The sequence below is a fragment of the Ammospiza nelsoni genome, chromosome 14 (assembly GCF_027579445.1).
Source record: "Ammospiza nelsoni isolate bAmmNel1 chromosome 14, bAmmNel1.pri, whole genome shotgun sequence".
In the NCBI taxonomy this organism is placed as follows: Eukaryota; Metazoa; Chordata; class Aves; order Passeriformes; family Passerellidae; genus Ammospiza; species Ammospiza nelsoni.
Window position 1 is genome coordinate 13,320,781 of NC_080646.1, and position 26,802 is coordinate 13,347,582.

At 38.6% G+C, this 26,802-nt stretch overlaps 1 protein-coding gene across 10 annotated transcripts in view; it reads right to left on the bottom strand.

The window, feature by feature from the left end:
• Window positions 1-25,894, bottom strand: part of ZNF280D (zinc finger protein 280D) — a 38,452-nt gene extending 12,558 nt beyond the window's left edge. For 6 of the 10 annotated variants that reach the window (XR_009419429.1, XM_059482294.1, XM_059482290.1 and 3 more), the window contains exons 1-13: window positions 25,740-25,894; window positions 20,934-21,085; window positions 17,103-17,168; window positions 16,625-16,995; window positions 14,872-14,989; window positions 8,821-8,930; window positions 6,998-7,224; window positions 4,748-4,905; window positions 4,160-4,260; window positions 3,919-4,065; window positions 3,252-3,386; window positions 1,828-2,072; window positions 668-808 (exon numbers count right to left, since the gene is read on the bottom strand). Coding sequence is in view for 9 of the 10 variants with exons in the window: in XM_059482294.1 (XP_059338277.1) it covers window positions 668-808; window positions 1,828-2,072; window positions 3,252-3,386; window positions 3,919-4,065; window positions 4,160-4,260; window positions 4,748-4,905; window positions 6,998-7,224; window positions 8,821-8,930; window positions 14,872-14,989; window positions 16,625-16,995; window positions 17,103-17,168; window positions 20,934-21,078 (1,964 nt within the window). In the remaining variant the exon portion in view is untranslated. Of the gene's footprint in view, window positions 1-667; window positions 809-1,827; window positions 2,073-3,251; window positions 3,387-3,918; window positions 4,066-4,159; window positions 4,261-4,747; window positions 4,906-6,997; window positions 7,225-8,820; window positions 8,931-14,871; window positions 14,990-16,624; window positions 16,996-17,102; window positions 17,169-19,194; window positions 19,229-20,933; window positions 21,205-25,739 lie in introns of those variants that run through there. The other 4 variants (XM_059482292.1, XM_059482291.1, XM_059482295.1 and 1 more) reach the window with 4 other exon arrangements.
• Between the last annotated feature and the right edge of the window lie 908 nt (window positions 25,895-26,802).

Genomic DNA, 26,802 nt, shown 5'->3' on the forward strand with positions numbered 1-26,802 from the left:
ATTTTCCACAATACAGTTGGCTTCTTCAGGGCACAGGAGTAACAAGTAGGTTTTTAAAATTTTGTTTTACTACCACAGCTATATGATCTGTATCTAATTATTGTATAGTATAATTCCATGGCCCTGAAAATGATGCATTTGTGTCCTTAACAGGCTTTTTCACAGCTGTCATCACTAATGCCCAATGCTGCCCCACCACTGCTGACAAAATGAGATGTTATTTCTATGGATGACCAGAAGTGGGGTAAGGAAAAGTATCCACTTGAGTTTGCTATTTGAGACATCCTTCAAATCTGAGCACAGACTTCACTAGGATAGCTGTGGCCTGTATGCATTCAGCACTTGTAAAATCAAATGAGCCATTCAATCTGAAACCCAGAAAACGTGCCATAATTAATCATTATTTGCCAAAGTCAGGCTGAAGTGATTATGGCAGGTACCATAAAAACTCTGAAGCAAAGGTATAATACTGCCTGCACCATTGGATTTTTAAAGCAAAACAAGAATGTGGAGTTTAAGCCTTTGCTAAAATATTAAAAAAACAATCTTACACATTTTCCTGCCCACCTGAGGACCCAGTTCAAAATTCACTGAACAAACACTTCACACCTTACATGAACTTAGGAAGTATTTCCTAAGCCACTAAAAACTTTGAAAGAGTTCTTACCTCATCATGTGATTGACATAGGCTTTGCTACAGCTGGTGTTGTATCTGCATAAACTACAGTGGACATATGCAGGAAAGTGCCTTGCAAAATCTTTTATTTCTGAGAAACACTCAATGCATTTGTGAGTCCCCACATGATACCTGACAGTAACATGAAAAAGTTATCAATTAATAGCAACACTCAGAAGAGACAACTATTTCAAACCTTTTGCTTAAAGTAAGTAGCACCTTGCCTATACTAAGGAAAAATGAGGAACTGAAAACGTTGCTTTTACTTGAACTATAATTTAAATATGATCCTAATAAAAAAGTGAAAGTTAATGTACACATCCATTATTGGCCACTCCTGGAAACAAGAGATAATGCAGTGGATGAGAATCCCCAAATTCAGCTGCTGCTGTTGTCTCCATGTACTTGAGAAGTATTTCCAACAATTATTTCCATCCATCACAATGCATAGGAACAGCCTTTGGCTTTTCTATCACCCCAATATTACCCACATGGTTTGAAACATCTACAAAGCAAGAATATAATCCTGCTCTTCCCCAGTTTTGCTCACTTTTTGATCTCTTCCAGAGCTACACACTGAGAAAGTTAGAAAGTGGAGGGGTGGCATCTTCCATCTCTGACAAAAAAAAATGCCAACTCATCATAACTAATGAACTGACACTCCAGTGTAATAAACAGTCCATAAAACACTCATGAAAATTGTAACATAAGGACAGCAAACCCCAATAAATTGTCAAGACAAGGACTTGCTTTTACTTTCTTTATTTTTTTTTAATTAGTTACCCAAAATACTCTATCTCCTAGGATAGACAGGATTTTATCTTTTAACTAACTGGTTCAAATAAATAAAATAAAAGAAAAAAAAAAAAAAGAAAGGCTCCATGCAGAGAAAATTTCTAAATGTGACACTGAGAAGTTTCCAGAACACTTGTTCTTTCATCATAAAGTAGTCTGCCATCACCAAAATCAGTGAAGATTCAGAATTACAACCACAGTACCAGTATGTAGAAAGTTTATGCATCTGCTTTTTCAGCAAACCTGAGGTGCCAGATCTTCTATATTACAGCATTAAAAGTGTTGAAAGACCATTAAATGATCATTTATTTATGTTCAAAGTGTACTTTAAGACAATTTCAATGCCAGTATTTTACCTCAGATTATGAAATGCTATATTTGTAGGCTCTTTTTTTCTTCTGCTGTTCGTCCACGCATTTTGTTTCCTCGGTGTAGATTGTTTTGATTTTCCTCTTGATTTACTTGTATTAGATTTGTTATGATTTTTAGTGGTTGCATTTTTATTTTTAGGTGATAACTGAAATGTGGAACTGCTTGTACTAACAGAAGATGTAGCTGATGCTCCTGACTGATGAGATCCCAAAGATGCTCGAATAGTCACCTACAGGGATGAAATTGTAATATAATTGTTTAGATGTAAGCTCTTCACATTCCAACTCCTATTTGTTTCAAAGTTCAAGCCACTTTATAGCACAAATCATAGCATAAGAAACTCTCCTGATGAAAGATTGCTTTGAAAACCACAAAACACTGACAATACTGTTGGACTAGAGTTAACCTCTAACAGCCAACTGGACGCTTAAAAAGTTTATTTTGGTTGAAACAGTCATGATAAAACATGTTTTCCTTCCAGAGCTGCAACTGGCTAGATCCTGCTTTCTTAAATGAAAAAAATGAAGCAGAAGTGTCAGGCCAATCAGCCCTACTAAGAATATCAAACCATTCCATCAGTATCTGGATTTAACAAAAAGTCCCGTGTCTTACTGCCACATGATGAGCCAGTCTACTCCCTTCAGGTATGTTTGTTTCTCATCCTGGAATTCCAAGGAGTAATTCTGGTTTCAGATCTATCTGCTATTCTTGAACTTTGTCATGCTCTCAAATGTGGTTTTGACTCACAATAAGACTTCTAATTCTACTTCTTAGCCATACTCCTAGTATGGAAACACCTTGTCTTCTAAATCTGGTTCCAGGTTTTTTCAGTATTATCATTTCATCCTGTCAAGGTCTATTAACAAATTTTAACATAATCCAAGCTTTTGTTAGGTCACGAAGACCATGAAATCTTAAAAAAAAATTGAGGTATCATCACAGAGTAAAGAATTGGTGCTTTACATTCCTTCTGCAAAGCAAGACAATCAACTGCAGCTGAAGTAATTTTTCCCTTCCTGATTCTACAGCAAATGAACTGTGAAGAGCTGATCAAAATGTTAACTTCTCTTCTTCCTTGCAACTGAAAGGATACGTATTTTGATACTATACTGAAAAAATGGTTGGAAAAAGTCCCAAAATCTACAAGAAAATCTTAGTCTAAGTAGCTCCTTCTTGAGAAATGGAAGACTGACTTAAAGACAGCATAAGTGTTCTGAGGGGACCCAAGTGTTTCCTCACATACCTTCAAATGCTGAACCCAAACAAGACCTGGTGAACCCAGTTTTAAGCATACATATTCTAAGCAGAAGAAAGGAGAAAAGCACTTCTTTGTATTCTACTCTTTTCCCTACCAAGACCTTTTTTTTTCCTCCTTTGTCCCCTCAAGTTTTCCTGCATGAACACTCACCTTTGTTCCAGGAGGCAAGCCTTCTAATTGCTTGGGTTTCCTGAATGTTCGGTGATGCTGAGTCTTGTGATCCATTTTTTCTTTGCATGTTAAAAATTGCAGTCTGCATTTAGTGCAACGGTATATTCCCTTTTTCTTTTAAAGACAAATGACAATCTACAGTAAGCATGGATGGCATGACAAAACTCTAACCCTAGCTTGTCTCAAGCAATGCTCATGCAGTTCCTAAACCATCAACTAAACAAACTCCTAATACTACACAAAGATAAGATACCCTGTAGGAATTAGACACGTGAAAATGCAAGGCAGTACAGTTACTAAAACAAGGAGGAATCAGATTCCCAGTTACATGACACTTCATTATCTTTATTTGAACTAGTGGCAGGTTTGCTAGTAACCTCAAAAAAGGCAGAATCAAATCACTAAAATGTAATGAAGAAACCAAATAGCAAGAAGATATTCAGACATTACTTTAAACAGGAAGCTGCTATCACACAAAAACAAGACAACTCCCTTAAAGATTTCTGAAATTCTTCTAATGTATTCTTATTAACTACTCTTACCTAGTAACAAGCTTACAAATCAGTCCCATTTGTTTCTTCAGAGGGAGATTCCTTAAATGTGTTTAGCATTTTTCTAGCATTAAGGATTGAAAAGATCTGCTTACCTGATGCCTCATGTAATGATGCATATACGGTGCTCCAATTTTAATAACTTTGAGGCAAAATGGGCATAGCAAATGTTTTGTGTTTTCATGAACTGTTCTAAAATGTGCTTCTACATCTGAAAAAGCTGAAGATCTGTAGCTGCACACCTAAAATAAGAAGGTTGACTTTTTAGTTACAAATTTACTGACAGTGAAGACAGGGGAGTGGTGTAACCTAAATACAAAAGTCACTCTGAAATACCTGGCAAACATACGGCATTTCACCGGGCTTATGATTGTCCTTCATATGTTGCAAAAGAACTTGCTCTGTGTCAAATGATAATTCACAGATTTTACAAATTGCTAGAAAAAGTAAAAAACAAGAAAAAAATTACAAATTTGACAGAGGTCATATGTACATAAATTATAATGCATATATATAAATACGTACACACATATAGGAAATGTATATAACATTAAAGGTAAAGAAATCAAATGACTATTCTACTCTTTAGAAGAAATTCCCTGTACAGTTTCAGAAAGCCAGGAAGGCAAGGGCCTCAAACATGAGGTCTTATAGTAAAGCTTTCAAGTAAAAATACATAATTAAAAAAACAAAAAAATGCAAGGAAAAAAACCAAAGGCTTTTTAAAATACTTTTTTGCATATATATATATATATATAGCTCTCAAGAGAAAAAAAAGTGCTCTGTTTCTGGTTTTTTTTTTTTCATATTAAATCTCAAGATTGTTGTACTTGAATAACAACAGATTTATTCTGAAATTACAATCCAGGAAATAAAAGTTAGGAAATTTCTAAAAATTTTGGCTTAGAAAAGAATTGAACTCACTGGATGACTCGTAAGGCGTGTGTGTACTCTCGATGTGGCACTGCAGCTGGAACGGCGTGGGGAACTGTCGGTAACAGTGCTGGCACGTCGTGTGGCTTTCCCAGCTTTCATTGCTTTGCTTCTCAAGCTCCAAGTGATGTTTCATGTGGTTCATAAACCTTTAAATTATAGTGAACAGGTGCAAAAAACCACATTTGAACATTCCCTATATATATCATATGCAAGATGTACAGGATTCTTTAGAAATTTTACTATGTAAGGACTTCTCAATCAAGAAAAAATATTAAATAATAAGTGTTTGTTAAAACCACAGGCAACAAACTTTAAGCTGATAGAAATCTTGACTTTAAGGAACACACATTAAATCTAAAACATGTTCTAAGACTAAATCTATTACATTTCTCATGTTTGCTTAGACAAAATTCTTGCCTTGAAATATAGGGAAATAAGTAAAGACAACAAGAACACATCAACTGTTCTCACTTTATTCACCACCAGCAATCTCAAAGCCCCATTCTGAAACACGTGTAACTTTTGCTGTGCTGAAAACTATTAAGTAGCAAGAATGTATCTGCAATTTGGACATGACAGCTTTATGTGGCAGGAGTTCCAGGAACGTTCCTTGTCTAAAGCATTTACGCCTGACCTTGAGTTATGAAGGACAGTTATCAAAAATGCCACTGTGCAGCCAACATTAAAAGAGTGGGAGAAACTGGTATGGTACTATTTAAGTTACCAGCTTTTCCTCATTAATCTGACCATCTGTCTGAAGCCTACTTTTCTGGCTTCAGAACCTTTTCTAGCTGAGAAGTCCAGGCACCATGACAGCATCACTGCTACTGGTGGAGCAGCACAAGGACAGGTTACCTCAAACCCACAACAGTTCAACTTCCAAAATTCCTGTTTGGAATGCACTTTATTTCAGTACAGCCAGGAGAATTATTAAACATAAGTCACACTACAAAAGGAATGCAGGCCTTGGAACTGTAAAAAACAAATGAGCAAGAAGCATAGTCTCTTGAGCTCAAGCTCATACTACCATGCAGTTGCTTAAAAAACAGCAACAAGAAAACCAGAAAAAGCCAACTGAGACTCTCCAGTTTTCTAAGCAGACAAAAGAAACAGACACTATTACTGCACAATGTCTTAACAGAAAATTATTGCAATGGTGTATCCAACCACAAATCTTTTAAAGAAAGCAGGGGATTACCATAATGAATCACTTTCTGCTTTTCTGAACTTAAGTCAAAAATTATACTTTAATTAGGATGGTAAGACATATTTATTTTGTCCACTATACATAGAGGTGCAAAATAGACCCTGGAATGAAAATTTTAAAGTTATAGAACTATGGAATAAAGCCACAAGGTCACAGTCAAAATTAATATGGTTAAAGTCAATGCTACAGAAATTAAAAAAAAAAAAAAAAAAAAAAAAAAAAAAAAAAAAAAAAAAAAAAAAAAGCTCGTACATTTTTAATGACTTGCTGTGGAACACATAGGGGCACCACAGCACCAACTGCTTACAATATAATGCTGAGTATAAAATAGTGCCTATTTAATGATTAATAGCAAATGTCATTGTTTTAATTACAGAAAACTTGTTTTTTTCAATAATATGTGTCTAATGTTAGCATAAACCTGCTCACTTTAACTTGCAGACTGTGCCCTTCGAAACAATAGTCCATTTTTCAATTTTACATTCTGCTACTTCAGCTTCCCTTGAAGAGTGCATGTAAAAAGGTTCAGTGACCTTAACTTCCAAAGGAACGATGACACAAACTTGTCTACCTACTAAAACAGCTTACTGGGGTTTTATCAGCATTTGGAAGTAAAATTATTCCAACAAAATAACAGATGTTACATAAGTGGACTACTGACTATTAGTCATTGTGCATCCCTAAAGGAAATTAACACTCACATCTACCAATACTGCCATCAATCCAGATGGCAAACTGTAAAATCCTTTGTGTTGCCCTTTCTAACCCCCAAGTCCTACAACTGCTCTTATCAAAACTCTATGTTTATATTAGACACCACTAAAATTCATACTCTAATCTGTAAAAAGTTCTAAGTTATGGTCATACATGCAAGGTAAAAATTAATTCAATTTGTTTAGTCACCCAGTATTATCAGTTTTCAGTACGAAAAGAACTCTAATCCAGAAACACAAAATTTTTATACATACGACTACTATGGACTGTAAGTGATTAACAAATAATTAAGGAAACAAATAATTAAGTTCAAATACCTTATGTTATTTTTAAGAACTTTGAGACAACTGATGCATTTAAATGTCGTATGAGTCTTCTGCTCCTGTTGTACCTGCTGGAGGTCACCTTCATCCTTCCCATAATAAAAGTCATTAACTAACATAATCAGCTTTCCTTTCTCAGATTCCATGGTCCTGTTTGTGCTCACACATTCTGTTTTGACCACTTCCGAGAAAAAGCTATTTACCATATCTGGGCAACAATACTGGGTGCAAACAGGGAGAAGAGACACAGAAACAAAGGTATCAGTCTCACAAACTGCATCAATCAAACAGCATTTTAATAACTGAAGGCACTAATGAGAGATGCAAAGCTTAACTCTCCGACACACTGAGCTTAGTAATATTCAATTCTGAACAGTGTTTAACTAGTGTTTAAGTAATAAAACACTACATATTATAAAACTGAAGAAAATTCTCATAGGTTCATGTAAGATAAATTTAATCAAGAAAACAATACTAGTTTTGCCTTATTCTTGCAAAAAATTCTATTTCATTTACATTTAATAAAAAGAAAGAAAAAAGCAGCTTTCCTGCAAGTATTTTGCTGACAAGCATAAGTTTTAATTGAGAACTTAATGGAAAGTTTTGTCCTTTTTTTCTTAGGGTGAATCTATGTTGAAACCTTCAAAAGTTCTTTCCAGCATTGCTAAAAAATTCAGAATTCTGCGTCACATAATAGACATTATTCAAGCTTCTTTATGTTGAAGTATACATAAAGAATGCTTAGCCCAGAAGCCATTTCATGAAATTTATCACTTAAAAAGTACAGCACACTTCATAAAGAAGATGCTACCAAGTTTCCAACAAAATTAGGATGTTTCAGAGCACAAATTTTTCTCCTGCTAAATAACGGTTCTTACCATGCAGGACTACTTTCCGTAAGCCTACTAGTAAGGAGCAATTTCCTGCTGTGGAACTGTAACTCAGTATCCTAAGTAAACACACTTCTTCAATGGTTCCTTCATTCAGCTGATGTACTCAGTGCAAAAGCTATTCTGTACAAATAATGATTAGAAAAAGTTAAAACCCTTGGGGTTTTTTCCACTGCTATCTGTATTTCTTAATTATGTTTCAGAACCGAAGGAGACAGCAATTACAGGGTATTGTAACCCTGTAAATCAGAACCATCTGTGAGAACAGTAACTCAGATCCTCACAAATTTGTCTTACGCAGTAGCTGATATTCCTTTTTGTTTTGGATATTCATGTTGTATACAGACTGCAAAGCCATTTCTCTGTCCCTAAAATGAAATACATATGCCCGAGAATTGAGAGGATCTTTGCAAAATGATAAATATTTTCCAGGAAACAATGTTTCCAGAAATAGTAGTAAGTAGTTTCACAATCAAATTAAGTGATGCTCAATTTCTGAGAGTTTTGTTTACTGCAGTGTTTGAGTATGAACTACAAATGAACTTCTTCCCCACAGCTTAAAAACTTTTATCTATTAAATATCAAGTATTTTTATCTTGCTGTACCAAGTGATACATCAAGATTAAACAGTAAGTTTGCATTGTCATCTTTTTGTCAGCTGCAATCTTATACAGATGTGGGTCACCTGGCTGCCTATTCTCATAGGCACCTTCAGAACATTGGAAACATGAGGCAAAAAGTAGCAAGACTTGGAAAAGTGGCAAGCTCCTGTCTTGCTCTCCATGACTGCAAGACTTTGAGCATTTGACTCTGGTTGATAGCAGGCAGAAGCCAAACCAGCTTCCTATCAAACCATGGCACTCTTCCCTAACCAAAGAGAAGCCCACAAAGTTTGTTCTAATGCTTACCAGCCCCAAAAGATTTTACCTTCATGTGATTTTTTAGAGGATCCATAAGATTGAAATGTATATTACACTTTGGACAAGCCCGTGGAAAAGGTCCTCCATTTTTAATGGTGCTGGATGCAGCATTTGTCCCTGTAAAATTTAAAACATATAAAGACTCAGAATTCACAAGCAGAATACTTAATTTAGCAGTAATGGCAGTATTCTAGTAAAATATGCTATTTCAAATGAAAACTACTACCATCAATGAAGATGTACTAACCATAAGAAAGGCTTTAAAAGCATCTTTTAACTATTCTTCCTTTTTCCCAAACTGACTTGGAGTTTGCTCTATTTGACATAGACTGATAAACAGATTTTACAAAATCTGATCAACAAACAAGGAAAAAAACACATGAAGAGATGAAGGCAGCACAACAGGGAGAAAGCATTTCATACCAGCCCACCCCATCCTGGATAGGATGGATTTTGGATGAGTTTTTTTCACAAACTTTTCAAATGAACACGTAAAGCCTGTTTTCTGCCCCAACCTGATCATCATCTCAACAAGGTTCAGATAAAACCCTATTGGTTTGGAAAGGAATTTCACCATTTGGTTCTCAATGATGAGGCTACTTCTCTCTGGAGATTTGTTGGAATCTTGGCTTATTCAAATACATTATTTCTGTTAAGCAAAGGTGTCTTTGGAGAATCTAGAGAATAAATCCTCTAAATTAATAATTACTCCTAGTAATTAAAGGAAATAATGCTTCTCTTATCAACATAAGTGATTAATACCTTTTGAGCAAAAGAGATATTAAAGCTTTGCATTAGTTTAAGCTTTAATGAATAAAATAAGCTTTGAGTTTGCTCCAAACTGTCAAAAAACATCAGAGCAAGAGCTACTTTTCCAGATGAAATTCTCTTGCATTCTCAAGTAATTTACAGATTTGAAGGAGTCCATACTAAGTAAGTAGTTTGGAAGCTAAACACAGGAAACAACATCTTAACAGCAGAGTCAACTGTTCCCTGCCAGGACTATGAAAAGATGTAATAAAACCAAAAACAAATGCAAGGAAATGAATAGGTGTATGAATTAAGAAATTAACATGCAATAGTGTTTTACATTTTTACATCACAATAGTCCTGCCTAGACCATAAATAAACAGTAATTTTCCTTAAGATAACAGTTTTGCTAAGAACCATTGCTAAGCAGAAAGTCCTTCACATGAGTGGATGGCCATGTAAAAGATGTACCACAAACAGTGCTGCAAGTCTTCACTCTTACAGTTGGTAAAACATTTTGACACATCACAGCTAAGTGCAAACTGAGCTGAAAAAAGCCAGTTCTGCAGCACAACCTTGTGCTCTGCAGTTCTTCAGTGCTGGATTCTGTGACAGATTAGAAATTGCTATGCCAGCATGGGATGGCTTAGAGACAAACTCAGCAAAATAAGGTTCTCAGTGAATATGATCTACTTCTTTTTTTACTGAATTTAGCAAGATCCTCCAGTTATCTTTTTTTATTACAGGCTGCAGCACAATATCTATTTCACTTGAAAGAGGGTGGAGGAAATTTTTTTGCTGGCATGTTCATGTTATAGCCACGTCCTTCTGGTAGCTGGGAAGAGCAAACAAGCTCTAAATAATAAATGCAAAAAACCACAAATCTGAAATGATCCCAAACCATCATTTTAACATTATAGGACAGAGGATGTCTTGGAAATGTCTCAAAAGTCAAGAATAAATCCTGGCCTATTGCAATCACTGGAAAGCACCTTTTGGCTCAGGACGAAAATGCACTTAATAGTTAATACTCTGAAACAGCCAGACCAGCTCTCTTCTTGCAGGGAAGGAAAAATCTTTCCAATAACTTTGTTTCTTTGAAATAGACCTTCTCCCCTCCCAATAGTACTTCAACCTATATCAGAAACACTGCCGGAAAAAAAAAAAGGGGGAAAAACTGCAAAACACACTTTGCGATAATTAGTCAAAGTACAGAATCACAAAATAATTTAGAGTGGACCTTTGGAGGTGGTTTTCTGCAATTTCCCAGTCAAAGCAAGTGTAATCTTATGCTCAGAGGATAAGAGTTCAGTCAACTTCTGATTATCTCCAAGGATAGGGATTCCAAAATCTAATTTGTTACTGCCTTGCTTGGCATTGCTAAAATGATTTTTTCCTTCATCTAATCAGAATCAGTTCATAAATTCAGCAGTCAAAGAATTAAGTCAAGAATTGTTTCAATCTTGATTTTCTGGTTGGTTGTGTTTTGAAGTTTCAACCCCCTACTCCCTTCTTTGACACAGAAAATCAACTAAGAGAATGAGGTCAGGGGCATTTATTTTTATCATCTGTCTCTGAATGACTAATTACTGCTCTACAGAACTCAAACCTACCTACTAAACAATAAAGGTCTAAAATTTGAATAGGTAATAACCTCAGGTAAATTAATTTGTAAAGGTATATAAACCCTTGCATAGAATAGTTATTTTTATTTTACAGCATAAGAACAGTTACTTACACTGCCTTAAGAGCATTAAAAACACTGACCAACTGAAACACTACAGATGTGTTAGCTTTTTCCATGACACAGAGGCAGATCTGCCAGCTAGATCATTCCAACCTCCTACTGTTTGAAGACGCATTTTGTGCCTGTACAACTGGCTTCAAACTGTTCTTATGCTGTAAAGAAAAAAACTGTTGGACAGTTACTGTAGGTGAAAGAGCCAAGTGGCTTCTAGCACCGACCTCAATAAGCTTGGCCTGTTTTGGAGTTACACTGTCACATTCAGAAGCTGCAGGAGGTTTAGATACAAAACCACGCATTTAGACTTGGAGTACTTTAAAGAACCTCAGTTTTTTCCCATAGTAATTAGAACACATTAGTGATGACTGCAATTTAGAGTCCACACAAAGCAGTTAAAATATTTTCCTAAACTAATATGCCATACTGAAGTTGAGAAAATATCCAACTCAGACTGCAGGCCCAGGCCAGTGAGGCAGGAAAGGGTAAATGCAAGAGATCCAGACCCACCTCCGACCCCAGTAAATCATACTGTGGCCACCTGAATTCATGTGGCCTACTTTTCACATCTTGACCCACTCTAATGTGAGACAAGGTGAGTTCACAGTAATGCAGCCAAGCTAAGCAGCTGGTTTCTGCAGTGCCTGCTATCTGGAACAAGCTCTGTGCTTCTGATGGAAGACACCTCTCCTTTCTTTCTGCTTCTGTGTTAATGCTGGTTTAGTTTCTCACATAACTCTGTAAACCTTAGTATGCATGCAAAATGGAGACAGTGTTGTAACTTCTAATGACCAACCACAGCACATCTGCTCTCTTCTTCTGAAAGAACCTTAGACATGTCCTTATGGTTTACAGTATTTCTTCTGAAGAAAATCAGTAAAAACGAACAAACAAAAAAACCCCCAAAAAGAAACAAAACAGAAAAAGCCACAACAAAACAAACAAACAAACAAAAAACCACAAAGAAAAAACCAAAACAAAAACCACCACTAACAACAAAACCTAACAAATCCACAAAAAACTAAACCTAAAAGCCCCACCAAAAACAACCACAAAACACCCCACAACAAAAAAAATCCACCAACAACTTTGAATTTGGGAGGTTCAGTGGCTGATTAACATGCCCATTAACACTCAGCTCCATCTGGTCAGAAACCCATGTTTCTGTCACTGTAAGATGACCCTGGATGATATGATCTCAATCCAGAGATCAGTCCTCAAGCAGACCTGAAAGACACAGCTACAAACCAAGGAGTCTGAAGTGCCAGCACAGGTCTTGTAAACCTCTCACAATGACAGAGTGCAAAGAATCTTAAGACTATAATAAAATATGTCAAAGGCTTCAGTTCTGGACACAATGGTCTAAGCTAAGGACATTCTGGTGTATCCCCCCCCTACAATGACAGAGCTGCTCCAATGATTTCTCAGGGTGTAACAAGAAGCTCAACAAGTAGAGATACTTTATGTCACAAACAATTGTTCACACATCTGAGAAGAAACAAAATAGCTCTCTGGCACTCATATTTCTGTTTACTCAGTGGGAACTATCTAAACGTGGCCAACAGTGTGGAGAATCTCCCCATTCAATGCACATAGGCAGACTCCCAGCAGGGAATGCTAATGAACATCTTGGAGAATCTGCCACACTGTGCCTCAAACATGGGAAAACATAATTCACTCAATATACAGATACCTCAACATCCTAACATTCTCCTTTGTAGTACACCTTTACCTCTTTTTGATATAAATATATTAAGCTCAAATGTCTCGCTCTATGCATTGTTTGCCGAAGGTTCATCCATTCACAAAATGATCAGGTTATTAATTAGATGCTACTCCTCCCTGGGGGGTTTAATTTACTTACACTCAGAGTTTGGTACATGAGCTGCTCACATGGACACAAGTCCTGCTCAGCAAAGGCTTCCATAGAGCTGGTATGGCCTTAGCACTTACCTGTATCACCTGAGGCTACTGGAGCATCCCACCATCACCACAGCAGCAACTGCTGCTGCTGGCATTAAACTTTGTGTAACTCTGCAATGAGGGCTAGGGAAATGACACAAGGTCTGACTGAGTTTACAAGGATCTCCAGTGAAGTATTTTATTTTACTGCAGAAAACCCTATTTAGAAACAAGGACTATTTTAATGTTAAAAATACTGTTCAAAATTCCAATTTTAAAAGCTTTACACATCTGTGATAAAAATTTTGAAGACTCTTTTACATACTTATAAAGGTGAGTAGTCCTGTCTATACAACCCTGACTAGTAAATTCTCTTTCAGAAGAACTATAATAATACACAGGTTTGCATTTTAGTTCTTTTGTTTGTTCATGTAAAAAAACCAGGCCTATTTTGAAAACTAATCACACCACCTCCAAGTATTATTTAATATCTTGCTGGTACAAATCAGATTGACACCTCTTATGATGAAAGTGCCTCTCTCAGCTGGAGTATGGACACCAGAATTCCTTGAATTAACCATATTCCAGGCTAGTTTGTCTCATTCTCTACACAGCAGGTCACAGGGACTCCAAGTACTCAGGACAGCAGGGAAAAGCAGTAGCCAAACAATTAGTTTTTGGTCATTTTGGTCACTTGGTGCTATTAATGAACACTTCAGTAGCCATTACCCAGGAGCTGGCTGTGCTTATACACACAATATTCCTGTGTAGCACATCCATGATGGCAAAGAAGGAGCAAAGTACACTGGCTGCAGCACCACCTTGCTGGCAGGTTTCTGAACCCACCACACCACTGAAAACACCTCAATGCTGCTCTGAGCATCTGTGCTGGCTGGGCCTGATTTCATAAATGATGGAAAAGACATGCTAGAATAAAAGCACCAAATGCACTGTGATGCCAGAATAGGCACATGAAAGGCAAATTGCTTCAGGCCTCTTAGTGCAGCATCCTGCACCAACACCTCCCTTAATCTGGAGCTGTGGATTCATGGATGCACTCCAGTCACCTCCACATGACAGATCTTTGGGTCACAGCAGCTTCTTGTTCCTCCAAGAGGGTGGAGTTTAAAAAAAGGGTTTTGTTGTCAAATTACATACTCTCTCCCTTCCCCTCCTTTCCAGGAACCATCCTTTTGATCCCATCTACTTCAACTCTTGCATATAGCAGTCAGGAAACCAAGATCATCATTACAGGGAATCCATCCAGACTCAGTTCTTCAGGTGCTGTTCACAGCCCCTCCTTTGCTAACAGTCTTTTCCTATTCCCATGGGCCAAAGAGTGATGAGTGTACTGAAAACAAACCTTCACCTGTCAATAAAGATAATAGTGGATCTGGCAATGCTTTTTCCCATCTAAATGAGCACTATAGGAAGACATCAGTTGATTATAGTCAGTCTAACGCACTGAAAAGCAAAGTCTGACAACACAAGACTCCAAAGTTTATTTCATTAAACATTATATAGTGTTATGTACAGGGGGAAGAAAAAAAGTAGTTATACTATATTCTAGAATTGCTATTTAAAGTTATAACCCACAGATCTGCACTAGAGTTTAATGACATTAGGTTGGTTGTTTCTCTTATCAACTACTACAGTTATACTCACCTGTTACAGTCACAGCTGGCCCAGTCTGGTACTGTGGAACTCCCGAGTTCTGTCTCACACCAAACAGAACACCAGATGTGTTATCTGGTGCATCTGGTGCAGAATCCATAATAAAATCCTGATAAGATATTTTCAAGAGGGAAAAGAAGTTTGAGGTTTAATATTTTCTTTTACTTGCAGGCTTCAAAGGGTTAATTTTAAAAACATATGATTGCTTAAAAAAATACTCAGCTGAAAATCAAGTTCATTATAATCTCCCCAAATAGTTTCTTTTGACATTTTAATAAGGCTGCAATTCTCATCAGTGCTTGTTAGTCTTTATAGCTGTGTATGCAGAACAATTGTGAGACCTGGGAAAGACCATTTAATGAAACACCACTAATCTGTTTGAATTACTTATTGTAAAGGCTTTTGTTCCAAAAAGTCTGATGACTGTTTTAAATTATACTTGGGTTTTTCAAAAAACCCAAATACTTTCTTCCTTCAACCTAAACTCAGGCATTTGCCTGTTACTCCTGCATAACATCTTGCTGCATTTCAAAAGATCAAAAACCAGAACTCAAAAGTAGTACAAACTTGCAGCAAGTAGAAGCTTCCCAAAGTAACAGTAAGGTAAAAATGGAAAAGAATTATTTCAACTCTGAAATAATTCAAATGCTTACACTTCATCAAGCTGTATTACAAAACAAAAAATTTACTAAAGTAAAGCAATCTTCCTAAAATAAAAAAAAATCAACAAATTTTAAAAACCATCTAATACACATACAGAGCCCTTGTCATCAGTGAATTTGAGAGACAAAGGCCAAAATACATTTTGCTGGGGATAAAAAATAAAAATGTTCATAAACTGATTCCCATTCACAGTTGTGCTACTTATTTGAAAGCATCCGTGTGCAAGTTACCACATCTTTAACTACCACCATGTAAACCAAACTTAATGGAAAGAAATCTAAAGGAGCACAAGTACATAAACAGGTATCATAATCTGGTTTAGGACTCCTAAATACCAGACCAAAAAGGAAGATGCTGGTCCCCCCCATCCTGCCTTTTTACTATACATCTCCTTAAATGAAGACCCTTCAGGACCTTAATAAAGAGCCACTCTTTCTTCTGGTGAGTCACCTAATCCACTCTAACCAAATTAAAGATAGATGTTCAGGAGTAGCTGAGGAAATAGTTACTGAATTTCTGTGTTGTATTTGCTATGAGTAACAGCTACATGAGCTGCAATCACAATAGGGAAGGTGTCACTGTAGTCACAACAGTTTCAGAAGAGCCAGTAAAGGACAGCAAAGCACCTCAGCCTGCAGGCCACAGCTCAAGCACAACTAATGCTCAGGGGATAAACCTGTGGCAAACTCTTGAGTGCAGAGCCTGTGCACATCATTCACATTTGAAATGTGATCAATACAACAGCTACATACAAACACTGCATCTCTTACTGGTCTGTTGTTTCTTTGGTTTTATGTCCTGCCAATATTTTAATTTTCAACAAGATCATAGTTTGGGTATTTTGATGCCATGGACACATCTCCCCAGTATATACTAAACATATCCAGCAAGTAAAAAAAATAAAAAAGACAAACTTCAACAAGCAGCAGAAGCTTTAAGAGACCACAGAATCTGCTCTGGATATCCCAGATAAGGATACATTACTTTCTAAAGCATGTCAGTCTAACCTGGAATAGACAGAACTGATTAATTTATTCAAAAGTAATCATACCTTTTACATTATAAATGAATAAAGATTTACCTGGTTGAGTATTACAGGCTGTGCTGTTGCAGGAGTCTCTGGCCTGGATACAGGCTGAGCCACTACAGGAACTGTAATACTTCTTGATACCGGCTGTGTCGTCACTGGAATGGTTACAGGTCTGCTAACAGGCTGTGCTATTCCAGAACTTGACCCAGGCACCTGCTGTGTTGACAAACATCCAGCAAGTGGTCTCTGCAGTGTTTGTGAAGTTGCTGAAACATTCACTGCTCCAGCCAATGGCTGGAGTGCCACCGAGCTGGCGGCAGGTCTGGGCACAGCCTGGAAGACTGACGGGGCAGGCGCGGCGCCGGGGCCGGAGGCAGGCGGCTCGTAATGCTGGCTCTCAGACTTGAATGTAGTGACTGCACCTGTGGCAAAGGATTCCAAAGTCAGCTTTGTGTAATTCTGCAGTCAAATGTTTCATAAGTGTTGTGGATTTTATTTTTGTAATTACCATATTAGGACAATAAAGTACCTCTACTGGGTGCACCATTCTGTATCCCCCTTCGTGGTGAGCTGAGGTTGACTCTGTTCAATATATCTGTCAAAAGTTACATTTATCTTAATTGCAAATAAATTAATAGCTTCATTGCTTTTGAAATTTAAAAGCTGCATTTATATACACAATTATGCCAATCAGAATTTGGGTTATAAATTAAAATATTATTTCTAAAACAAAAACCTGGCAAAACCAAGTGTCATTTGTACAAATTATGACGTGTTTTTCCACTACTCTTTGGCTAAGCTAGTTCATTTAACAATCTCAATGTTTATTCTCTTGGAGACAGGTTAACACACAGGAAGAATACAAACAACAACAAAAAAAGGACATGGCATTAACATTTCAATTTGCTGATTATAATGCATTCATCTCCATCTCTTTCTCACATATACCTAATGTTTTCCAAATACAAGGAAGCATTTTCTGTAAACCAGTAATGATATCATTTGCTTCTGTATTAGCAAAGTACAGCACTTACAAAGTGGATTTTAGACTTCAGGATATCTGTTTTCCAATGTGAAAGGAAAATCAACAGATGAGCAACTAAAGGAGTCATATTACAATTGCATTACAAGAGCACTGATTTTCTAACATATCCTACATGGTAGTCTGTGTCCAGAGTTCTGGCTCAGCAAGAGCACATGCAATTTTTTAAATTACATTTACTCCCTAACTAATACCACTCATATTCCTCGACTTTTATGTCTCAGTCTGGGATTTCTGACAATTTCAGAAAGTTACAAAAATATTCATCAAATCAAAATATTCTTCTACTCCCAGATTCTCAGTTCCATTAGTGTTGCTGACAAGTTGCTTGCTCTGACCTGTGAAAATATGCATACAAAATTAGATTGATTCTCTAATGTCTAAACCACAAGGCTTGAAGTAACTTCTGAAACCAGGATCAAATGACATCAGGTTCACAAACAATAGATCTCAGAGTATCTACATATTGTGTTTAATAACTTTAAGGCTATTTCCACCAACAATGGCTCATTAGTATACATTTCACCAGTAGATAAATATATCTAATAGCAGAAGAGCTCAGAACACCACAGCTTTCAACCTGCTACCTGCATTTAGATCATATTGATAAAAAAGCAGCTGCAACCAACATATTCAAGCAGGCTTGCATTTTAAAATATGACCAAATTTGGTGTTGCAATACTAATACTATTTTTACTTCAACATAACAGTAACTACAAACCAGGATTAAATTATTTTGGTATTTACCTGAATACATATATTTTGCAAGTGTTAACAAATCTATACCTCATACATGAATTCCAGAGTGAAATTAAACTAAAGCATCGTTTATCTACAAAAGAAAAACTTTTATAAAAGTTATGTCTTACAAAGCATAGTCAAGACATCTGATGTGCACACATTCTAAATTACAAAGGTAGATTTTATTGCTTTTAAAAAAGAACATTTCAGAAAGCCAGTTAATTGAAATTATAAACTACATTTACGTGACTCAATTGATTCATCACAGACTTGATGTGCACTTTCCCCTCTTCCATCAAAGTGGTACTTGTCCCGTTAAGGTAAAACAGCACTGAAGCACAAGCATGCTGACATGCAGAGTAACATTTTAAAACAGTAACAAATTACAGGTTTGTATCATTGTGAAACACCAAGCAAGAACAACAAGTGGTAACTGTAGGAAAAATTAGCAGTTGCAGAAAAAGGTAAAGGAAACAAAGTGTGAACTACTTTTCATCCCAGCCAAAACAATCCTCCAGTACATCAGAAGGGACACTTGATACTACACAGCTGTCTGACAGCAGGCCAGAGTTGGGGTATTTACTATTTCCTTCAAGCTTTCCACACAGTCTGTACGAAAACTAACTGTACTGTCAGGAAAAGGCTAAGAAAATGCAATGCATTGTAGAAACCACACCTTTCAGAAAAATTAAGACCCATATGTGAGTTTCTATTTGTCATCAATTTTTCATCTGATCAGGTGCAAATTAAACAGTGATAAGCAAAGTTGAGCTCACGGTATCTTGCCTATCACCAATAACAAACTGAAGCCTGACTAGTGCCAGGTAGTACTACTTACAAGCCAGAGAAGAACTGAGGTCATTCTTCCATAGCTGTTTTTGATAGTGAAGTAGAAGATTAAAAAGAGAAAAGTTGAGGAAAAGGAAGAAAAAAAGATAAAGTAACAAGTTATATCATAAGTGATTTTATTTGTGTCAGGACCGAGTATGGACAGCACTAGAATAAGAAGTAACCATTTTAAGTCTCCATCTTTTACCTAAGTTCTTGAAGTTCACAGAATCAACTATGAAAATTATAGTTTTCATCTGAATTTCTATCCTTTCACTACAAAAAAACTTGGAGGCTACAACAACTGCAATCAAACCTGGCATGTTTGTTTTTCCAACACAAGCCAGTGCCTTAATAGTTGTTGTGTGCCATGACCTACTGCCAATGACCAACAGCAATCCAGAGGTCTCTAGACCTTCCAGAAAAGAAGGGATTTTTCAGACATTCTCTATGTTTGTAACTGCAGAAAACTTAAGAATAATTTTAAAATAGTCTTCAAATTTTTCAGAGTGTCCAGAGTATTTTTATAATATTCACTCTTCAAAGAATATTTTCTGGTGAGAGTACTTATCAGATTCTGTATTCTTCTCGTATTTTAAATATTTTTTTCACTTTTTTAACCTTGTGTAAGAAGCTTTAAACTTGCTATCCTAGTGAGCAAAAAAAGTGATAGATGCAAGATGAAAGTATTGTGAACTAAAATGACTGAACAGCTAGTAACAGCTCTGAAATCCATGCAGCAGAGTGTGACAAACAGCCTCATGGAACATTTTGTCTGGAGATCCTTTACTGCAAATTATACACCTTCAGAAAACTACTATGGAAATCTTAGCTACAAGCATTAGTAGAGACAAGGCAGAAACTGTGAGGAGTAAACCTCACCAGGCCAAGTCCTGGGTATGTGACTGCTAGGGAGACCTTGGGTCACAGCTCTCAAAAATTGACTACAAGATGGATACACACACACAAAAAAAAAAAGTTTCATTACTAAAGTTAATTAAAATACAAGAAAAAATGTTATTCTTTACTTACCTGCCAAACCCCAAGCATAGGACAAACACGGAATTCTGAAACATCTCCTGTCATCACAACCACCTAACCTCACTCCCTGCACTACCTGCATTTAGGAGAAAACTAAGGAACTTGATGAAAAAACTCTATTTCACAAAGGATGGGTAAATTTATCAATAAAAATCTTGTACTTCACAGACAGGCTTTCAGTATTTTCATATTAGTCACTTTCCAGATTATGCTTTTATTATAGACACTGAAGACAGTTATCTTGGTTTTGTCAGAATGATGTTCACCAACATATGAAATGAGAGGTGGAGGAAAAAAAAAGGAGTGTAACAAGAAGACTTTTAAATTCATGCACATTCTTTTAGGAGGGAGACACTCCCAAATATATAACTGAATTTTAACTATACTATGTAAGAAATTGCATGCATTATTTCAGCACTGCCTATAGGGGCTTTTAAACTCTGCCCCTAATGCTAAAACCTTCAAATGTCCTTATCTTGACCTCAGAGATTTGAGGTTAAAAGTAACCAGAGCTATGCGTAACCTGGGATAGGTTTAATTTCAGACAGAATTTCTCAAGAATTCTGGTTTTCAGTAAAACAGAGACATACAGCTTTAAGGTGTGGAATGTCTTAAATCATTCTATTAAGAATTCTATACTTCCAAACTAAGTTTAACTTTCTAAACTTTGAAAGTTCTGTTTTAAGTGATGGAAAAGTGTTGTCTTACATGTAGCGGCTGGCTTTGAGCTGGAGATTTCCCCAACAAAGATTGGCTCATCATCATCATCTTCATCATCCTCTTCCACTTCTCTCACTCTCTTTTGCCAGGGTTCTAGCTCCTCTTCTTCACATTCCATAAATAATTCTGCCATCTTGAGACTAGATAGTAAAAAACAAACCACAAAAAACACAAACACCAAAACATTCAGTACTTTGATGCAATACTTCACTGCTCAGTAAGGAATACTGCACTTGCCAATAATTCCCATAGAATGGTCTCCCTCCCTCCATGCTCTTTACAGATTGAACATGATCTGACACAGGAGATCTTCAAAGATTGATGCCACATCACCATTCTGACAATGACTTGGATGCTCATCTTTGCTATTAAAGAGAAAAGACCAAAGATATCCTCCACAGAATTTAAGTTATTTTTGTGTAAAACACCAGTGACTATCAGAGGAAGCCTCTGACACCACAGTGAAATGTATCTTTTAAAAAATTCCAGGAAAGTGATTCCCAAGAAACATGAAGGGCATTCTACAAGGCACATAACTGAGTTAGTGAAACGGTGATTACAACTTCATTCTCTTTGCATATTAAAAAGCCCAACACAAACAAAATAAAACCCCACCCAAACTCACAGCATCCCAAATTTTCTAAGATTTTGCCAAGGCTTCCCATAAGGTCACATTTTCTTTAAACCCTAACAAAACCTACACAAAATTCCCAAAAACCCACAAAACAACATCAAGAAGAACAAGCAAACCACCCATAAAAACCAATTTAAACAAAAAAAAACTCCACAACAGCAAAATCCCCAAGTTGTACCTACAATGCATTGCATACCACTTCCATTACCAATTAAGACATGATTAAAATTTTGCATAGATCTCATTAGATGTGAAGTCCCTCATGCCTGATAATGTTTTCTTGCATTAAAAAAGTCATGTATAAAACTAGTAATGAAAAATCTGTACTTTTTGGAATTAACCAAATTTACATCAGCATCTCTTATCATAATTGATTTTATTTGTTTTTTAAATAAACAGAGATGGCCAATAAAGTTTTCTTCTTTTAACATTCTTTAACATAACCTTGAATATATTTCTGAACAACAAATTAAGTAAGAAATGTTGCTATTTCTTTATATGGAGTACCAATAATCTAATAAAACTGCAGAAATAATTAGTCTGTACCAGTTTATCAGGGGAGCAGACAAGCATCCTCTACCTGTATGAGAATGGGGCTGCTGGTGTTAGCACATGTTAAGATCTGAGATGAAAGAAAGTAGAGAAATGCCCTAGGGTGACTTGATGATGCTTGTATCCCCAAACTGCTCTGTTCATGCTGGATTTACACCTTGGCCAGTGCCAGACCCACTACACAAAGCTCAACTCCTCCTTTGCTTCCTCCATCAGCTGAGAGTGCTGAAGTCAGACATGGTGCTAGGAAAGAGAACAGGACACTAAATTATTGTATGGGGGAAAAGGTAGATTCTGAAGTGAATTTCCACTTGACAGAGACAACACAGGCCACATGCCAGGTCTCAGAAAGAGAATCAAGCCTAACTCTGTAACTTTTTCTTCTCTATAGGACATTCTTTAGAACAGTTTTTTTATAACACTGAGGCAAAGTTTAATAGGCTTTAAGGCAAAATAAATTACTATTTCAGAGGCTTCTGTTACAGAACAGACAACATAAATGATCAGTGTTTTTATTTTAAGAATTTAGTATTACTTGACCTCAGGGGAAAAAACAGAATAAATTATAAAATGTGCTCAGAGCATGCAATGCAATTTACACTAAAAACACAAAATAGGCACAAGCAACCGTATATGTTAGCAGAATGCTAACCAGATACATGTAGTAACCTCACCTACACTGTAACACAGCCAATTTTTCCCTTAAATACAGTTAAAAGGAATTTGATAACACAGCCATGGGCTTTTAGAAAGCGACACCAACTGCTGATACCTCTTATGGATATTTCATTTTATGCATCAGGATACACCCATTAAGATACTCTTAAAGGTGACTCAAAATACAGAGCCTCTTTTAAAAGGCAAGTATCATGATTAATTTCACATCTTTTCACTAATTTTCTTTTCTTGCAATGTCATAATTTGAAGCCAAGCTTTCACTGACTTCTCTTTCCTGGGAAGAAAGCTGGCCTAATGAGTTCCTGCCCTGCTCCTGCACCGTGTCCTCAGTTGTGCCAACCCAACTTTGCACAGAACTATGGTGTGAAGCAGAGCAGGTTAAAAATAACCTGGCCTAGTAACAGTTTTATCAGCACAATTGAGAGGTCAAAAATCTGCAGCCTGAACAATCAAAAGTGCAGCAAGGGGTCATTGATTGGATTAGAGGAGATGTACAGGAACAGCTCCTGCAAGTGGTCTCCATTGCCAAAGGAAACCTCTACATCCATGTTTAGAGTACCAATAGCTTCCAAATTTTTAGCTTTTTTAACTACATTAACACACAAAATGTATTCTAGGAATCCTGTCAGCAGTGCTCTCAAAGACAAAACCAACTGTGAATCCTTCCCCCACTCTGCTTAAATATTTCCCGGTGGTGGTACAGACACCAGTGTAAAAAAAGTAAACCTACTGACAATAGACTTTATCTTCCTCATGTTTGAATGTGCATAAGCATATATTCATGTTTATACACACATTTCCTTAAAGGTGCTCCATGGAACCGAGATGTGCAAAACTCCAACGCGATGCTGTATGCATAGACACAAACAAAGTGTTGAAAATGGTATTGTAAGGTAAAGCATCAAAATTGTGAATAACTTCTTTAAAACACTTTAAAAATAACATTATCAACTATATCAAGATATTGCTTTAAAAAGCAACTGCCCATCTAAAACTAAGCATAGCTATGGAAGTTCATTAGGCAGGCACAAATAACGAACAACCTGCAAAAACACAAGCCCTGGAACACTACTATAGTTACTAGGAAAGTGATGAACTAAAAACCTGATACAGGACAGATTACAAAATCAGAGCTCATTACCCTAAACAGCAATAAGCTTCTGATAAAATAAGTGTTTTAAAAGCACTATTTTACCCATCTTTATCATGGCAGTTAGGTTTAAAAATACCTAACTTTAAAGAAAAAGAGTTTATAAATACAGTTGGCTTTTAAGAATTTAGGACTTAAAAGCACTTGCATAGAAACAACAAAAAAAAATCTAACCTGAGTAAATGCATCAAGACTGTAACAGCTGTAGTGAAAATAGCAGAATGATGTGTAGAAGAGCACCATAAGGATGGACAGAAATTGGCACTATAGAAAATCACAGTAGATATAGCCACAGTAAGACTTAGGAGTCACTGAAAATCCCGTTACCACTTCAAATGGGAATTTGTCTGTTCCACTGTTAAGCTCAAGTGAGCCCTTCAATACTCAAAACTTCCTTGGATTAGCCCAAAGTCAAACAATTAAAATGAAATTGGTAGTGAGCTCAAAGAGTGAGGACATTTACACTAACCAGAAATATGTCAGACTAGCCTTGTCACCTTTTCATAATAGAATCACAGAACATTCTGAGTTGGAAGGGTTCCACAAGGACCACAGTGTCCAACTCTTAGTCCTGCACATGACATCCTTAACAATCACACCACGTGCCTCTGAGCATTGACAAAACTCTTCTGGAACTGGAAGGTTTGGTGCTACAACCACATCCCTGAGGAGCCTCTTCCAGTACCCAACCGCTCTCTGGGTGAAGAACCTTTTTCCAATATCTAACCTAAATCTCCCCTCACACATTTAAACCATTCCCTCGGGTCCTGTCACTGGTCACCACAGAGATCAGTGTCTGTCCCTCCTCTTCCCCTAATGAGGACCGCCATGAGGGCTCCCCTCAGTCTCCTCTTCTCTAGATCAAGTGACCTCTGCCACTCCTCTTATGGCTAAATTATAATTTTTCGCCAGTTTAATAGATGCATTTCAGATGTCCAGAGAAGTTACCTTATTTACAACACAGATCACACAATGGACTACATGATGTATTTCTCAGATAACGTCCCATACAGGCACATAACTTTCCACCACATTAGTTGATGAAGGGTGTACAATCCAGAGCTCCACCAGGACTGGGAACAACTGGATTATAATTGAGGGCTGCATTTGTATAGTAGCAAAGAAACAATGATCAAGCTAAAAGTGAACCTGAAAACTGTAAAAAAACCAAAACATAAACCCACTTCCCTAAAACACAAACCTCAGAAGCCAACGCTGCCCTCTGTGCCATGAGAAGGCACAAGCTCCGCCTAGGGAAGGGCAATATCGGCGGTGCCAGCCCGCCAGCAGCTCACGCCGCCGAGCCGCGGTGGTAGCAGGCCGTGGCAGCAGCCGAACAGGAGCCGCTGCAGCCGGACCGCCCCGCGCCCGCGACCGCCGGCACTCGGCTCGAGGCCGGGGCTCCGGTCTGGGGAGGCCCGCACGGCAGAACCGCGGCCGGCGGGAAGGAGGCCGAGCTGAACCGCGCCGCCAGCGCCGCTCGTGCTGTTAACGCCCGGGGCCCTTGGAGGGCCCCACGCGGCCGAGCGCGGGCGGAGCGAGCCCTGCCCGGGCCGCCCTCGAGGGCACAACCGGCCGGTGCCAGCGGGGCCCGCGGGCGGCTCGCGGGGGCCCTCACAGCGCGGGGGACCCGCTCGGGGACGCCAGGCCACGCTCCGACCTAAGATGGCGCCGGTCTCGCCGGCGACAATCCCCCCGCGTCCGTCCCCTCCGAGCGCCGCTCCCGCCGCCCGGGGAGCGCGGCAGGGCGGGCCGGGGGCATGGAGCGGGCTGACCTTACCGTGCTTCCTATCCGTAGGGGCCGCGGCGGGACAGCCACTCCCTGCCGCCCGGGCCAGCGGGGGATGGGGCAGCGCCGGCTGAAGCGCCTCGCTCACCTCACCGGGGCGCGGCGCCACCTCAGCGCGGCCGCCGCCGAGGGAACGCGGGCAGGAGGCGGGGGCAGCCGCGGCCCCGCGCGCTGCCTGACGGGAACCGCGGGTCGGACACATCGCGGTACCCGCGATCGGGGCGGGGCCGGGCCGGGCCAGGGCGGGGCGGGGCCTGCGCCATGTGCTGGGCCTCACACCCCGGATGGCACCGCCGCCATGTGCCGGGCCTCCCAGCCCGGTATAACACAACACCGCCGGGAGTCACAGCCTGGTACAACACCGCCGCCATGTGTCGCGCCTCACGGCCCCGCTAGCAGGAGCTGCTGCTGATGTTGGGCCTCATGACCCGGTCCGCACTGCTGCGGTAGGCCAGGCCTCCTGCCTAGCAGGCCCAGTCCAGCCTCGCACTGCCTGCTCTCTGCTTTGGTGGGGGCACACGGGGCCAGTGCCATGCTCTCGGGGAAACCAGCCAGTATCAACAGAGGCTGGGGACTGAACAGATCGAGAGCAGCCCTGGCAAGAAGGTCTTGGAAATGCTGGTGGACTCAAGGCTTAACATAAGCCATCAATGCTCGCTTGAAGCCCAGAAAGGCAAACGTGGCCTAGGCCGCATCCAAAGCAGTGTGGGCAGCATTGAGAGGAACAGGATTCTGCCCCTGCACTGTGGTGAGGCTCCATCTTCAGTACTGCATCTCTTTATGGGGTCCCAGCACAGGAAGGACATTGACCTGTTTGAGCAAGTCCAGAGGAGGCCACCAAATTGATCAGAGGTACAGAGATCTCTCCTATAAGAAAAAGCTTTAAGATTTGGGATTGTTCAGCCCAGAAAATACAAGATTTTCATAGTAACCTAATTCCAACCTTTCAGTAGGTGAAGGGAACTTCCAGGAAAGATGAGGCAAACTGTTTACCCTGAGCATGAAGTGACAGCGTCAAGGGGAATGGGTTCAAATTGAAAGAGAGTAGGTTTGG